Source organism: Oncorhynchus gorbuscha, linkage group LG22, assembly GCF_021184085.1.
Source record: "Oncorhynchus gorbuscha isolate QuinsamMale2020 ecotype Even-year linkage group LG22, OgorEven_v1.0, whole genome shotgun sequence".
In the NCBI taxonomy this organism is placed as follows: domain Eukaryota; kingdom Metazoa; phylum Chordata; class Actinopteri; order Salmoniformes; family Salmonidae; genus Oncorhynchus; species Oncorhynchus gorbuscha.
In genome coordinates, this window is record NC_060194.1 from 26447875 (window position 1) to 26463628 (window position 15754).

The window sequence follows — 15754 nt, forward strand, 5'->3', positions numbered from 1 at the left end:
GTCTACGGATGAGACCCACAAAAAGTACAGTCGCGTGCTCAAAACAAACCCCCGACTCAGACGTTGCAAGAGGCTTTTTCCTGCGGCACACCGTATGGCAAAGAATCACGAAGATGGAAGGAGATAACAGCTGCCGTTACAACTTACATCTGAAAAGACATGGCCCCAATTTACATGGTCGTGAAACGGGGGTTTTGTGAGTTGGTCCTAACACTCAACCCAAGTTACCACATTGATATGTGACACGTATTAATGCCAAAATAACATGCAAAACAGACAAGGACCCCCCCCCCCCCCATTAAAAAAAAAATATATATATATTAGGCCTATATTTATTTATTTTGTTTGCAACTATAGTTAAAGTTTTTTCTATTTACCTTTTTAGATTTTATACATTCATATTTTAGATTTTGTTACATGCTTAATTGAACATTTGCACAGGTTCTAAATAAAATAAATCATTGAATATGAGTAAGAACCTTTTTATTTGTTGAGTATAATTCAAAATGTAATAAGAAATAGGCCTCTACATGTGGTCATTTTATATCAACTATTTATAAATTGAATTTACAGAAAATGTGCTATATCGTGATATATATCGTTATCGGGATATGAGATTACCTATATCGGGATTATGAGATTTTGGCCATATCGCCCAGCTCTAACGGGAGGTTGTCTGCTCTCAAATTAACCATTGATCATATTTTTGCGATATTCCTACTTCGAGAGGGTCCACCACATTTCTCAGTATTTTCTGCCTTTTCAGTCCATAGTGCCGTTGCATGGTGCCGTTGCATGGTGCCGTTGCATGGTGCCGTTGCATGGCCGTTGCAAATGGCAGACTCCACTCTGCAAGGCACATCGATCTGCAGGTTGAGTGTGGTGAGGTTGTAGACTCTTAAATTGATAGTGCAGTTTGTTTAGGCAATTTTACAGCTGACTAGCTACTTCACATGCTGATATTGAGTTTGTTATTATTGTGTGTAGCTACATTTGCTTGCAGGTAGCCAGCCAGCCTGCCAGCCTGTAGAGTGCATTGTGGATTTTGAAGTCGACTTGAGCTGCAACAGATTTCTATAAGGATTTTCACGTATTGCTACTGCAGTGAAAGAATGACAAAAGGTGATACTCGTGACTGGTGACTTGCTGATTAGATTAGAATCTGGGTGTGTTTTCCTGTCTTTTGTTTTTACTAGCAAAGTGCAAAGAAATGTTCATTCAGGTTGGATGTGTGTTTCTCCTTGAATTTGGTTAAAAGGACAGTGAATTTGTTCATACTTTGAGAAATTGCTACCAAGCTCCTGTGTGTGTATCAGACACGCACAGTTTTTTCTCTTGGAGATCATTCTGATCTGAAGACGCGTGTACATAACCACTTTAAGTAATAGCCTATTGGTGACAGTCATTTACTCTGAGTAGTCTGTAATGTATCATGTATTTCATGTACACTAATTGTTTGAGTGTTAATTATTTTGTGACTAAAAATGATATTAGTTGAATTGACTAAATGCATTCCTCATTTTACAGAATAGTTATTTGACTATACGTTAATCATTTAGTAGGTCTATTTCTAGTTATATACATCTCTGATCTGCTTGCCTCAATAAATTAATGCAAGGAGATTGGTCACCAGAATTGGCTATTTGTATCTCTTAATGATTGTCATACTACCTTGACTATATTCCTTTTGAGGCATACAGGGCCTGTTGCATTTAATCACATAATATTGGAGTTTGGAACCACCAAGACTCTTCCTACATCTGGCCCCTCTGCCAAACTGAGCAATCAGGGAAGAATGGCCTTGGTCAGGGAGATGGTCACTTTGACAGAGCTCCGGAGTTCCTCTGTGGAGATGGGAGAACCTTCTAGAAGGACAACCATCTCTGCAGCACTCCACCAATCAGGCTTTTGTAGAGTGGCCAGACGGAAGCCACTCCTCAGTAAAAGGCACATGACAGCCCGCTTGGAGTTTGCCAAAAGGCACCTAAAGACTCTCAGACCATGAGAAACAAGATTCTCTGGTCTGATGAAACCAAGATGGAAATCTTTGGTCTGAATGTCAAGCCGTCTGGAGGAAACCCGACACCATCCCTATGGTGAAGCATGGTGGTGGCAGCATCATACTGTGGGGATGTTTTTCAACAGCTGCAGGGACTGGGAGACTAGTCAGGAAAGATGAACAGAGCAAAGTACAGAGAGATCCTTGATGAAAACCTGCTCTAGAGCTCTCAGGACCTCAGACTGGGGCCAAGGTTTGTATTTGTAGGTCAGTTATACAATCTAAAAACATTACAATACAGTCATGACAGAATTCACAACACACAGTGTGCCCTCGGTCCCATACTCCACTACCACAGATCTACAGCACAAAATCCATGTGTACGTGTGTGTATAGTGAGTATGTTATCATGTGTGTGTGTATAGTGAGTATTTTATCATGTGTGTGTGTATGCATGTGTCTGTGCCTATGTTTGTGTTGCTTCACAGTCCCCCCTGTTCCATAATGCATAATTTACCTGATGTGGAATAAAGTTCCATGTAGTCATGGCTCTGTGGTACTGTGCGCCTCCCATAGTCTGTTCTGGACTTGGGAACTGTGAAGAGAACTCTGGTGGCATGTCTTGTGGGGTATGCATCGGTGTCTGAGCTGTGTGCTAGTCGTTTAAACAGACTTTCAATATGTCAATACCTCTCACAAATACAAGTAGTGCTGAAGTCAATCTCTCCTGTACTTTGAGCCAGGAGAGATTAACATGTATATTATTCATGTTTGCTCAATGTGTACATCCGAGGGCCAGACGTGCTGCCCTGTTCTCAGACAATTGCATCTCCAAGCCAATTACTCCAAGCAGTTTAGTCACCTCAACTTGCTCAATTTCCACATGATTTATTACAAGTTTTAGTTGAGGTTTAGGGTTTAGTGAATGATTTGTCCCAAATACAATGCTTTTAGTTTTTGAAACATTTGGGATTAATTTATTCCTCGCCACCTGTTCTGAAACTAACTGCAGCTCTTTGTTAAGTGTTGCAGTCATTTCAGTTTCTGTAGTAGCTGACATGTATAGTGTTGAGTCATCCGCATACATAGACACTCTGGCTGATGAGGTAGTCGAGTGTGCTATTTACAGATTGGCTGTGTACAGGTACAGTGATCGGTAAGCTGATGCTTAAAGTTGGTGAGGGAGATAAAAGACTCCATCTTCAGAGATTTTTGAAATTCGTTCCAGTCACTGGCAGCAGAGAACTGGAAGGAAAGGCGGTGACACAGCATGTGACCATAAGCATATCACGACTACCACCCCAACAATACGGACCACAATATAGCTGACAATAGAGACTCACTCAACTTCAATGACTTGGCTAGCTAGCTAACTCCGTAAGAGAGAAAAAAATGACACTCATTACATTGTGCGATTATTGCAAACTGTACTGGTAGGAATTTGAAAACTAAAACATGAATGGCGAGCTCAAGGCATTATCTAGATAAATCTTTAAAGCCAATATACTAGGCCCACCATGGGTTTGCTAGTTACACTATTGATTCTAACAAATAAAAAAATTCTAACAATGAATGTATGATAGTTTTAACAAGTGGTCAGATAATGTAGTCCCGACTTATTAGCACATAATCTTGATGGAAAATCCCCATCTCCTTGCTCTGCCTGTCAGGGGGGGGTGTTGCTCAACAACACTGATGGAGAATGAAATGTAATGGGTACGTACATAGTCTTTTATCACTGTTGCCTGAGGAGAGTTCCCTGAGTGATTTAGTGGCTCACCTTAAAGCGTACATACATTCTACAGTATTTACTCAGAAATCACTGGATGGCAGTTGATAATAAGTGGAAAAACAGGACAGAGAAAGACAGAGGGTGGAGATATGGAGACAAGACAGAGAAAGAGAAGGGCGGAGATGTGGAGACAAGACAGAGAGAAAGAGAAGGGCGGAGATGTGGAGACAAGACAGAGAGAAAGAGAAGGGCGGAGATGTGGAGACTAGACAGAGAAAGAGAAGGGCGGAGATGTGGAGACTAGACAGAGAAAGAGAAGGGCGGAGATGTGGAGACAAGACAGAGAGAAAGAGAAGGGCGGAGATGTGGAGACAAGACAGAGAGAAAGAGAAGGGCGGAGATGTGGAGACTAGACAGAGAAAGAGAAGGGCGGAGATGTGGAGACTAGACAGAGAAAGAGAAGGGCGGAGATGTGGAGACAAGACAGAGAGAAAGAGAAGGGCGGAGATGTGGAGACTAGACAGAGAGAAAGAGAAGGGCGGAGATGTGGAGACTAGACAGAGAAAGAGAAGGGCGGAGATGTGGAGACAAGACAGAGAGAAAGAGAAGGGCGGAGATGTGGAGACTAGACAGAGAAAGAGAAGGGCGGAGATGTGGAGACTAGACAGAGAAAGAGAAGGGCGGAGATGTGGAGACAAGACAGAGAGAAAGAGAAGGGCGGAGATGTGGAGACTAGACAGAGAAAGAGAAGGGCGGAGATGTGGAGACAAGACAGAGAGAAAGAGAAGGGCGGAGATGTGGAGACAAGACAGAGAGAAAGAGAAGGGCAGAGATGTGGAGACTAGAAAGAGAAAGAGAAGGGCGGAGATGTGGAGACAAGACAGAGAGAAAGAGAAGGGCGGAGATGTGGAGACTAGACAGAGAAAGAGAAGGGCGGAGATGTGGAGACAAGACAGAGAGAAAGAGAAGGGCGGAGATGTGGAGACAAGACAGAGAGAAAGAGAAGGGCGGAGATGTGGAGACTAGACAGAGAAAGAGAAGGGCGGAGATGTGGAGACAAGACAGAGAGAAAGAGAAGGGCGGAGATGTGGAGACTAGACAGAGAAAGAGAAGGGCGGAGATGTGGAGACAAGACAGAGAGAAAGAGAAGGGCGGAGATGTGGAGACTAGACAGAGAAAGAGAAGGGCGGAGATGTGGAGACAAGACAGAGAGAAAGAGAAGGGCGGAGATGTGGAGACTAGACAGAGAGAAAGAGAAGGGTGGAGATGTGGAGACTAGACAGAGAGAAAAAGAAGGGTGGAGATGTGGAGACAAGACAGAGAAAGAGAAGGGCGGAGATGTGGAGACTAGACAGAGAGAAAGAGAAGGGCGGAGATGTGGAGACAAGACAGAGAGAAAGAGAAGGGCGGAGATGTGGAGACTAGACAGAGAGAAAGAGAAGGGTGGAGATGTGGAGACAAGACAGAGAGAAAGAGAAGGGCGGAGATGTGGAGACTAGACAGAGAGAAAGAGAAGGGCGGAGATGTGGAGACAAGACAGAGAGAAAGAGAAGGGCGGAGATGTGGAGACTAGACAGAGAGAAAGAGAAGGGCGGAGATGTGGAGACTAGACAGAGAAAGAGAAGGGCGGAGATGTGGAGACAAGACAGAGAGAAAGAGAAGGGCGGAGATGTGGAGACAAGACAGAGAGAAAGAGAAGGGCGGAGATGTGGAGACTAGACAGAGAGAAAGAGAAGGGCGGAGATGTGGAGACTAGACAGAGAAAGAGAAGGGCGGAGATGTGGAGACAAGACAGAGAGAAAGAGAAGGGCGGAGATGTGGAGACAAGACAGAGAGAAAGAGAAGGGCGGAGATGTGGAGACTAGACAGAGAACGAGAAGGGCGGAGATGTGGAGACAAGACAGAGAGAAAGAGAAGGGCGGAGATGTGGAGACTAGACAGAGAGAAAGAGAAGGGCGGAGATGTGGAGACTAGACAGAGAAAGAGAAGGGCGGAGATGTGGAGACAAGAGAGAGAGAAAGAGAAGGGCGGAGATGTGGAGACTAGACAGAGAAAGAGAAGGGCGGAGATGTGGAGACAAGACAGAGAGAAAGAGAAGGGCGGAGATGTGGAGACTAGACAGAGAAAGAGAAGGGCGGAGATGTGGAGACAAGACAGAGAAAGAGAAGGGCGGAGATGTGGAGACTAGACAGAGAGAAAGAGAAGGGCGGAGATGTGGAGACAAGACAGAGAGAAAGAGAAGGGTGGAGATGTGGAGACTAGACAGAGAGAAAGAGAAGGGTGGAGATGTGGAGACAAGACAGAGAGAAAGAGAAGGGTGGAGATGTGGAGACTAGACAGAGAAAGAGAAGGGCGGAGATGTGGAGACAAGACAGAGAGAAAGAGAAGGGCGGAGATGTGGAGACTAGACAGAGAAAGAGAAGGGCGGAGATGTGGAGACAAGACAGAGAGAAAGAGAAGGGCGGAGATGTGGAGACTAGACAGAGAGAAAGAGAAGGGCGGAGATGTGGAGACTAGACAGAGAGAAAAAGAAGGGTGGAGATGTGGAGACAAGACAGAGAAAGAGAAGGGCGGAGATGTGGAGACTAGACAGAGAGAAAGAGAAGGGCGGAGATGTGGAGACAAGACAGAGAGAAAGAGAAGGGTGGAGATGTGGAGACTAGACAGAGAAAGAGAAGGGCGGAGATGTGGAGACTAGACAGAGAGAAAGAGAAGGGTGGAGATGTGGAGACAAGACAGAGAGAAAGAGAAGGGCGGAGATGTGGAGACAAGACAGAGAGAAAGAGAAGGGTGGAGATGTGGAGACAAGACAGAGAGAAAGAGAAGGGCGGAGATGTGGAGACTAGACAGAGAAAGAGAAGGGCGGAGATGTGGAGACAAGACAGAGAGAAAGAGAAGGGCGGAGATGTGGAGACTAGACAGAGAGAAAGAGAAGGGCGGAGATGTGGAGACAAGACAGAGAGAAAGAGAAGGGCGGAGATGTGGAGACTAGACAGAGAAAGAGAAGGGCGGAGATGTGGAGACAAGACAGAGAGAAAGAGAAGGGCGGAGATGTGGAGACAAGACAGAGAGAAAGAGAAGGGCGGAGATGTGGAGACTAGACAGAGAAAGAGAAGGGCGGAGATGTGGAGACTAGACAGAGAGAAAGAGAAGGGTGGAGATGTGGAGACTAGACAGAGAGAAAGAGAAGGGCGGAGATGTGGAGACAAGACAGAGAGAAAGAGAAGGGCGGAGATGTGGAGACTAGACAGAGAAAGAGAAGGGCGGAGATGTGGAGACTAGACAGAGAAAGAGAAGGGTGGAGATGTGGAGACTAGACAGAGAGAAAGAGAAGGGCGGAGATGTGGAGACTAGACAGAGAGAAAGAGAAGGGCGGAGATGTGGAGACTAGACAGAGAGAAAAAGAAGGGTGGAGATGTGGAGACAAGACAGAGAGAAAAAGAAGGGTGGAGATGTGGAGACAAGACATAGAGAAAAAGAAGGGTGGAGATGTGGAGACAAGACAGAGAGAAAGAGAAGGGTGGAGATGTGGAGATAAGACAGAGAGAAAGAGAAGGGCGGAGATGTGGAGACAAGACAGAGAGAAAGAGAAGGGTGGAGATGTGGAGACAAGACAGAGAGAAAGAGAAGGGCGGAGATGTGGAGACTAGACAGAAAGAAAGAGAAGGGCGGAGATGTGGAGACAAGACAGAGAGAAAGAGAAGGGTGGAGATGTGGAGACTAGACAGAGAGAAAGAGAAGGGTGGAGATGTGGAGACAAGACAGAGAGAAAGAGAAGGGTGGAGATGTGGAGACTAGACAGAGAGAAAGAGAAGGGCGGAGATGTGGAGACAAGACAGAGAGAAAGAGAAGGGTGGAGAGGGAGAAAAAATTGGCAAGGCAGAAACCCAGACAGACAGACAGACAGACAGACAGACAGACAGACAGACAGACAGACAGACAGACAGACAGACAGACAGACAGACAGACAGACAGACAGACAGACAGACAGACAGACAGACAGACAGACAGACAGACAGACAGAGAAAGAAAGACTGGGCCTCAATTTTATTGTGTCCATACACACACAGTATCAAGTCAGCAAACAGTGAGATGACTCTGCAAAAGGTATGTAAACAACCAAAGCAATTATCAAACAGACACACAGAGGTGGAGGTTAAACACAGGGGTCGTGTCTGAATGCCCATACTTGTGTTCTAAATAGTAACCATTTTGGGTATGCAAAATCCATTTTTTTCATAGTTTGTGAAATTTAAAAAATTGGCTGTTGATCAAGTAGAATTCCCTGCACACTATTGAGGAAGAGAAGCGTCTTTTCACACCCAGGTGTGCTTGACAACAGCTGGTAACCAGATGAGGTCACGCAGTGTACACAAATGAACGAATGGCGGAAACAACGCAATTGCACATTAGATGACACATTCTCAGTATGGGTAAACCATGTATGTTCATATTTTGTTGCTTACTGCAATCAATTTTACTAAACAGTACGTTCCACGTTTTACATTTGTATTTTTAGCCATTTAGCAGAGCTACTTACAGTAAGTAGTGAGTGCATACATTTTCATATTTTTCAAACTAAATATTATGTAGTGTATGATTAGTACACAGTATGTACACTGAACAAAAATAGAAATGCCACATGTAAAGTGTTGGTCCCATGTTTCATAATCTGAAATACATTTTCCAGACACACAAAAAGCTTATTTCTATCAAATTGCTTACATCCCTGTTAGTGAGTATTTTTTCCTTTGCCGAGATAATTAAACAGCATGATCATTACATAGGTGCACTTTGTGCAGGAGACAATAGAAAGTCACTCTTAAATGTGCAGTTTTGTCACACAACACAACGCCAAAGATATCTCAAGCGGTTTGTTGGTGTCAACGTTGTGAACAGACTGCCCCATGGTGGTGGTGTGGTTATGGTATGGGTAGGCATAAGCTAAGGACAACGAACACAATTGCATTTTATCCGTGTTAATTTGAATTCACGGAGATACCGTGACAAGATCCTGATGCCCATTGTGGTGCCATTCATCCGCCACCATCACCTCATATTTCAGCATGATAATTCACTGCCCCACATCGCAAGGATCTGTTCACAATTCCTGGAAGCTGAAAATGTCCCAGTTCTTCCATGGCCTGCATACTCACCAGACATGTCACCCATTGAGCATGTTTGGGATGCTCCGGATCGCCGTGTACGACAGCGTGTTCCCGTTCCCGTCAATATCCGGTAACTTCACACAGCCATTGAAGAGGAGTGGGACAACATTCCATATGCCAAAATCAACAGCCTAATCAACATCTATGTGAAGGAGCTGTGTTGCGCTGCATGAGGTAAATGGTGGTCACACCCATTACTGACTGGTTCTGATCCACGCCACTACACTACACTACTAAAAAGATTTCTGTGACCAACAGATCCATATATGTATTCCCAGTCATGTGAAATCCATAGATTAAAATCAAATCAAGTGTTATTAGTCACAAGCGCCGAATACAACTGGTGTTGTACAGTGAAATGCTTACTGACAAGTACCTAACCAACAATGCAGATTAAAACATACCTGCTAAGTTTTAAAAATGTATAAATAAATAGATAAGTAAAAATATAAGACAAAAACTAACAAATAATTAAAGAGCAGCAGTAAAATAACAATAGCAAGGATATATACAGAGGGGTACCTGTACAGAGTCAATGTGCGGCGGCACCTGTTAGTCGAGGTAACATGTAGTCAGTTATTAAAGTGACTATGCATAGATGATAAACAGAGAGTAGCAGCAGCATAAAATTGTATGTGTGTGTGTGTGTGTGGGGGGCGACGAGAATGCAAAGAGTCTGGGTAGCCATTTGATTATATCTTCAGGAGTCTTATGGCTTGGGGGTAGAAGCTGTTTAGAAGCCTCTTTGACCTAGACTTGGCGCTTCATTATCGCTTGCCTTGAAGTAGCAGAGAGAACAGTCTATGACTAGGATGGATGGAGTCTTTGACAATATTTAGGGCCTTGCTCTGACACTGCCTGGTATATATGAGGTCCTGGATGGCAGGAAGCTTGCTCCCAGTGATGTACTGGGCCGTACGCACTACCCTCTCTAGTGCCTTGCGGTCGGAGGCCGAGCAGTTGCCATACCAGGCAGTGATGCAACCAGTCAGGATGCTCTCGGTGGTGCAGCTGTAGAACTTTTTGAGGGTCCGGGGACCCATGCCAAATCTTTTCATAATAGGGCTTAATGAATTTATTTAATTTCCTTAAAAGAACTTCAACTCAGTGAAAAAAATAAAAAATCTAATGAGACAGAAATTAGATGTAAAGTACATGCTTCTGTGCATTTTTTCCCATGTCAATCACTCTGCATTCTTAACAGTCAAAAACTCAGCAGTCTGACACCTCATCATTGCTTTAAAAACATCTGCCCCATTACACAACAACTATTATTTTTCCCCACAACCTCTGAACAGCCAGGAACCCCTCTAGTCTCCGCATTCATCCGGCCCCTCGACTCTAATCCACTCAGTACCGACCAATCCCAGTGCTCTATTTTGGGCGAGCTGCAAGGCTTTTCAAGGTAGACAGTATGGATTAAGTTAGAATGACAAGGACATGGAGGGCTCCTCTGCCGCCCTCTGTCCCCCCCTTCCTCTGCGACAGACAATTACTGCAGGCAAAGAGGCTTTTAGGGATCTATTGTACAGCGGGACTGTACTGGGCATCAACCGCAAGGCTAGTTATCAGGATGCTATTAATTCCCCCTGCCCCACCCCACCTCCCTCCCTTCCCCCCGCTTCGCTAGCTGGGTAAATCTATTTCAACGGTAACGAGTGGCAGGACCGACTGGAACGGCTGTCTAAAGTAGATTATTGCTCATCAAACCTTTACTGTGGAGAGAAAAGGTCACTAGTCAACGGCAATGAGGATTCATCTCTCTGTGACTGTTATGGAGTGTACAGTACACACAGTACCACTGAAGCGCTGTATTCGGCAAGGCCAAGGAGTAGAGTGGAGCAGACAGGTTATCAATGTCCTCCCTCCTCCGTTTCCCTCTCAGTATCTGTCAGTCTATTGATTAGCAGTAAGATGCCAAACCCAGGGAAAACTGTTATTTGGCCGAGTGAGGTTGATTGTGCTTCAGAGGGCCAAAGAATAACCCTAATGTGGAAAGTCAGCACTTCTCTGTCAGTTGATACCTCCTCATAAGGAGGTTACGCCCTCCAAAATAAAAATTGTATGCTATCAGAGGCTACATTAATAATAATAATAATATATGCCATTTAGCAGACACTTTTATCCAAAGCGACTTACAGTCATGTGTGCATACATTCTACGTATGGGTGGTCCCGGGAATCGAACCCACTACCCTGGCGTTACAAGCGCCATGCTCTACCAACTGAGCTACAGAAGGACCATACGTTACACTGAAAGGCTCTTTGATCAAGTGAATTTGATGTCACAGTTACACACGCTTTTGATAACTTTCCACTCTCTGTCTACCAGCAATGCCATGTCGTTTTCCCTAGAACTACAACAAAACAAACTCAGACCAAAACAAACCTATTTTAACTGACCCCATCGAAAGTGTGAGCCTGACGCTGCTCTGCCAGCAATCCATGAGGTAGACCAGACAGGTTGTGGGTACAGTATTGCTGCTACGCCTACACAGTGGCCTTTGACATTCTCCAACCTCCCTCTGTGTTTAGTACATATTCAACAGCCTCTAACCCTCTGCTGACCTTGCATAAACATGACCCACATTGGAAAGGCTAGGGCTGCAGCTGAAATAGCACCCTATTCCCTATGTGCTTTTGACACAGAGCACTGGTTAAAGGTAGAACCCTGGTCAAAAGTAGTGCACTATCTAGGGTATAGTGTGCCATTTCAGACACAACCTAGGTTTCCAGACAAGTACACATGCTTGTAGTCATCTCTATCAATGCAGAGGCCTGGGCTGGTGGAAACAGGGATAAGTGAAAACACAGCTAGCTTGGACCTATGGAAGCTGCTGTAACAGCATCTACATGAAACGCATAGGAAAAGCAATGCACAACAGGTATATCTCTCTATGAGGCTCCAGTAGGTCTCCAGAGCTCATTCTGAAACGCTTGCAGTCATCTCTAGTGATGCAGAGGCCTGTTTTAACACTTCATAGGCAACTTGAACTAACAGTATCTGTTGGAAAAAACACACTACGGCCCTCACAACATACTTACAGTGCATTCGGAAGGCATTCAGACCTCATGGCCTTTTCCATATTTTGATTAAATAAATACAAATCCTCATCGATCTACACACAATATCCAATAATGATAAAGTGAAAACAGAGGTTTATAAATGTTTGCACATTTATAAAAATAAAAACCGGAAATACTTTATTTACATAAGTATTCAGACCCTTTGTTATGAGACTCAAAATTGTGCTCAGGTGCATCCTGTATCCATTGATCATCCTTGAGATGTTTCTACAACTTGATTGGAGTCCACCTGTGGTAAATTGTATATATTGGACATGATTTGGAAAGGCACACACCTGTCTATATAAGGTCCCACAGTTGACAGTGCATGTCAGAGTAAAAATCAAGCCATGAGGTCAAAGGAATTGTGTCGAGGCACAGATCTGGGGAAGGGTACCAAAAAATGTCTGCAGCATTGAAGGTCCCCAAGAACACAGTGGCCTCCATCATTCTTAAATGGAAGAAGTTCGGAACCACCAAGACTCTTCCTAGAGCTGGCCGCCCTGCCAAACTGAGAAATCGGGGGAGAAGGGTCTTGGTCAGGGAGATAACGACAGACTCAACTGCCTCGTTTTCTCAAATGACTGCTTCGCCTGGTTCACCAACTACTTCTCAGGTAGAGTTCAGTGTGTCAAAACGGAGGGCCTGTTTTCCGAACCTCTGGCAGTATCTGTGGGGGTACCAGAGGGTTCAATTCTCGGGCCGACTCTTTTCTCTGTATATATCAACGATGTCGCTCTTGCTACGGGTGATTCCTTGATCCACCTCTACGCAGATGACACGTTTCCGTATACATTTTGCACTTCTTTGGACACTGTGTTAACAAACCTCCAAACAAGCTTCAATGCCATACAACACTCCTTCCGTGGCCTCCAACTGCTCTTAAAAGCTAGTCAAATTAAATGCATGCTCTTCAACCGATCGCTGCCCGCACCCGCCCGCAAGACTAGCATCACTACTCTGGACGGTTCTAACTTAGAATATGTGGACAACTACAAATACCTAGGTGTCTGGATAGACTGTAAACTCTCATTCAAGAATCAAATTAAACATCTCCAATCCAAAATTAAATCTAGAATCAGCTTCCTATTTTGCAACAAAGCCTCCTTCACTCACGCTGCCAAACATACCCTCGTAAAACTGACTATCCTACCGATCCTCGAATTCGGCAATGTCATTTACAAAATAGCCTCCAACACTCTACTTAGCAAACTCGATGCAGTCATTCACAGTGCCATCCGTTTTTCCACCAAAGCCCCATATACTACCCACCACTGCGACCTGTATGCTCTCGTCGGCTGGCCCTCGCTACATATTCGTTGCCAGACCCACTGGCTCCAGGTCATCTATAAGTCTCTGCTAGGTAAAGCTCCGTCTTTTCTCAGCTCACTGGTCACCATAACAACACCCACCCGTAGCACGTGCTCCAGCAGGTATATTTCACTGGTCATCCCCAAAGACAACACCTCCTTTGGCCGCCTTTCCTTACAGTTCTCTGCTGCCAATGACTGGAACGAATTGCAAAAATCGCTGAAGTAGGAGACTTATATCTCCCTCACTAACTTCAAGCATAAGCTATCTGTGCAGCTTACCGATTGCTTCAGCTGTACACAGCCCATCTGTAAATAGCTCATCCAACTACCTACCTCATCCCCATATTGTTTAATTGACTTTTTAGCTCTTTTGCACACTAGTCTTTCCAGTATTTCTACTTGCACATCATCTTCTGCACATCTATCACTCTAGTGTTAATTTGCTAAATTGTAATTACTTCACTAGTATGGCCAATTTATTGCCTTACCTCCTTACACCATTTGCACACACTGTATATAGACTTTTTCTATTGTGTTATTGACTGTACATTTATTTAACTCTGTGTTGTTGTTTGTGTCACACTGCTTTGCTTTATCTTGACCAGGTCACAGTTGTAAATGAGAACTTGTTCTCAACTGGCCTACCTGGTTAAATAACGGTGAAATTAAAAATAAAAAACATATAGAAAAAAGAATGACTAAGAACCCGATGGTAACTTTGACAGAGCTCCAGAGTTCCTCTGTGGAGATGGGAGAACCTTCCAGGACAACCATATCTGCACACTCCACCAATCAGGCTTTTGTAGAGTGGCCAGACGGAAGCCACTCCTCAGTAAAAGGCACAGGAAAGCCCACTTGGAGTTTGCCAAAAGGCACCTAGACTCTCAGACCATGAGAAACAAGATTCTCTGGTCTGATGAAACCAAGATTGAACTCCTTGGCCTGAATGCCAAGCCTCACGTCTGGAGAAAACCTGGCACCATCCCTATGGTGAAGCATGAGACTGGGATTGAGGGAAGGATGAACGGATCAAAGTACAGAGAGATCCTTGATGAAAACCTACTTCAGAGCGCTCAGGGCCTCAGACTGGGGCAAAGGTTCACCTTCGAAAAGGACAACAACCATAAGCACAAAGCCAAGACAATGCAGGAGTGGCCACGGTACAAATCTGTGAATATCTTTTAGTGGCCCAGACAGAGCCTGAACACGATGAAACATCTCTGGAGAGACCTGTAAATAGCTGTGCAGCGACACTCCCCATCCAACCTGACAGATCTTGAGAGGATCTGCAGAGAAGAATGGGGAAAAGTCCCCAAATACAAGTGTGCCAAGTTTGTAGCGTCATACCCAAGACGACTCGAGGCTGTAATCGCTGCCAAAGGTTCTTCAACAAAGTGCTGAGTAAAGGGTCTGAACACTTACGCAAATGTGATATTTCAGTTTTCTATTTTTTATAAATTTCCAAAAATGTATAAAAACCTGTATTTGTTTTGTCATAATGGGGTACTGTGTGTAGATTGATGAGGGAAAACAATTATTTCATTGTTTTTAGAATAAGGCTGTAACGTAACAAAATGTGGAAAAAGTCAAGGGGTCTGAATACTTTCCAAATGCAATGTACACCTCATAACTAGTGGATTTCCTTACTTTTAGGCATACAGCAACACCATATGACAATATATAGAATGTGAGTCCTAACTCAAGACATGGGGGTCTACTAACTATAAGAAACTCCACAAGGACAAGGCTATGGGAACCAACTACTGCCCACACAGCAGCACATCCATTACTGAAGCACGAATAGAAATTCTCACCTAACAGATAAATCAATGGCCTGTACAGTATAGGGAAAGCATTCAAAATAGCATGGTGTAGTAGGTCTGCAGGACTTACTGAGGACTTACTGAGGATGTAGAGGGAGAGGGCGATGCCTGCCAAGCAGAAGCCCTCGAAGAAGCGCAGGGTGCTGAACATGGGAACGTTGACCGAGAAGGCCACGGTCAGACCGAACACCAGCATGAACAGGACCGAGATTATTAGGACCGGGTGGCGACCAAACCTGAGGATGGAAGGAGAGAAGGAGGGAGGGGGAGAGAGAGAGAGAGGATGAAGCACAAATACAGTAGGAAAGATCCTTAATTACTTGTCCATATTTAAACAATACAAGCTAAAGCATTAACAAGAAACACACTGAAAACTCCTGAATGAAATGTCTATGAAAATATATTATGTAATAAATGTATTATGTAGCAAAGATATCATGTAACAACTTATTGTGTAATAGTGAATAATTGTGCTCACCAGTCTGCCAGGACCCCAAAGACCAGGTATCCAAATATGGATCCCACCAGCAGAGAGAACTTAGCGATGTGGACCTTCCACGCCGAGTCACACACCAGACTCCACTGTAGAAGACGAAGAAGAACAGAGGAAGGTTACTGGATTGTCTAATGAACACAAATGTCAAACGGAAACGT

At 44.5% G+C, this 15754-nt stretch overlaps 1 protein-coding gene across 1 annotated transcript in view; it reads right to left on the minus strand.

Moving 5' to 3' along the window:
- LOC124009280 (solute carrier family 22 member 23-like) overlaps window positions 1-15754 on the minus strand; it is a 79339-nt gene that overhangs the window by 44563 nt on the left and 19022 nt on the right. The window contains exons 2-3 of the mRNA XM_046320912.1: window positions 15579-15682; window positions 15182-15336 (exon numbers count right to left, since the gene is read on the minus strand). Coding sequence (XP_046176868.1) covers window positions 15182-15336; window positions 15579-15682 — 259 coding nt within the window. The remainder of the gene's footprint in view (window positions 1-15181; window positions 15337-15578; window positions 15683-15754) is intronic.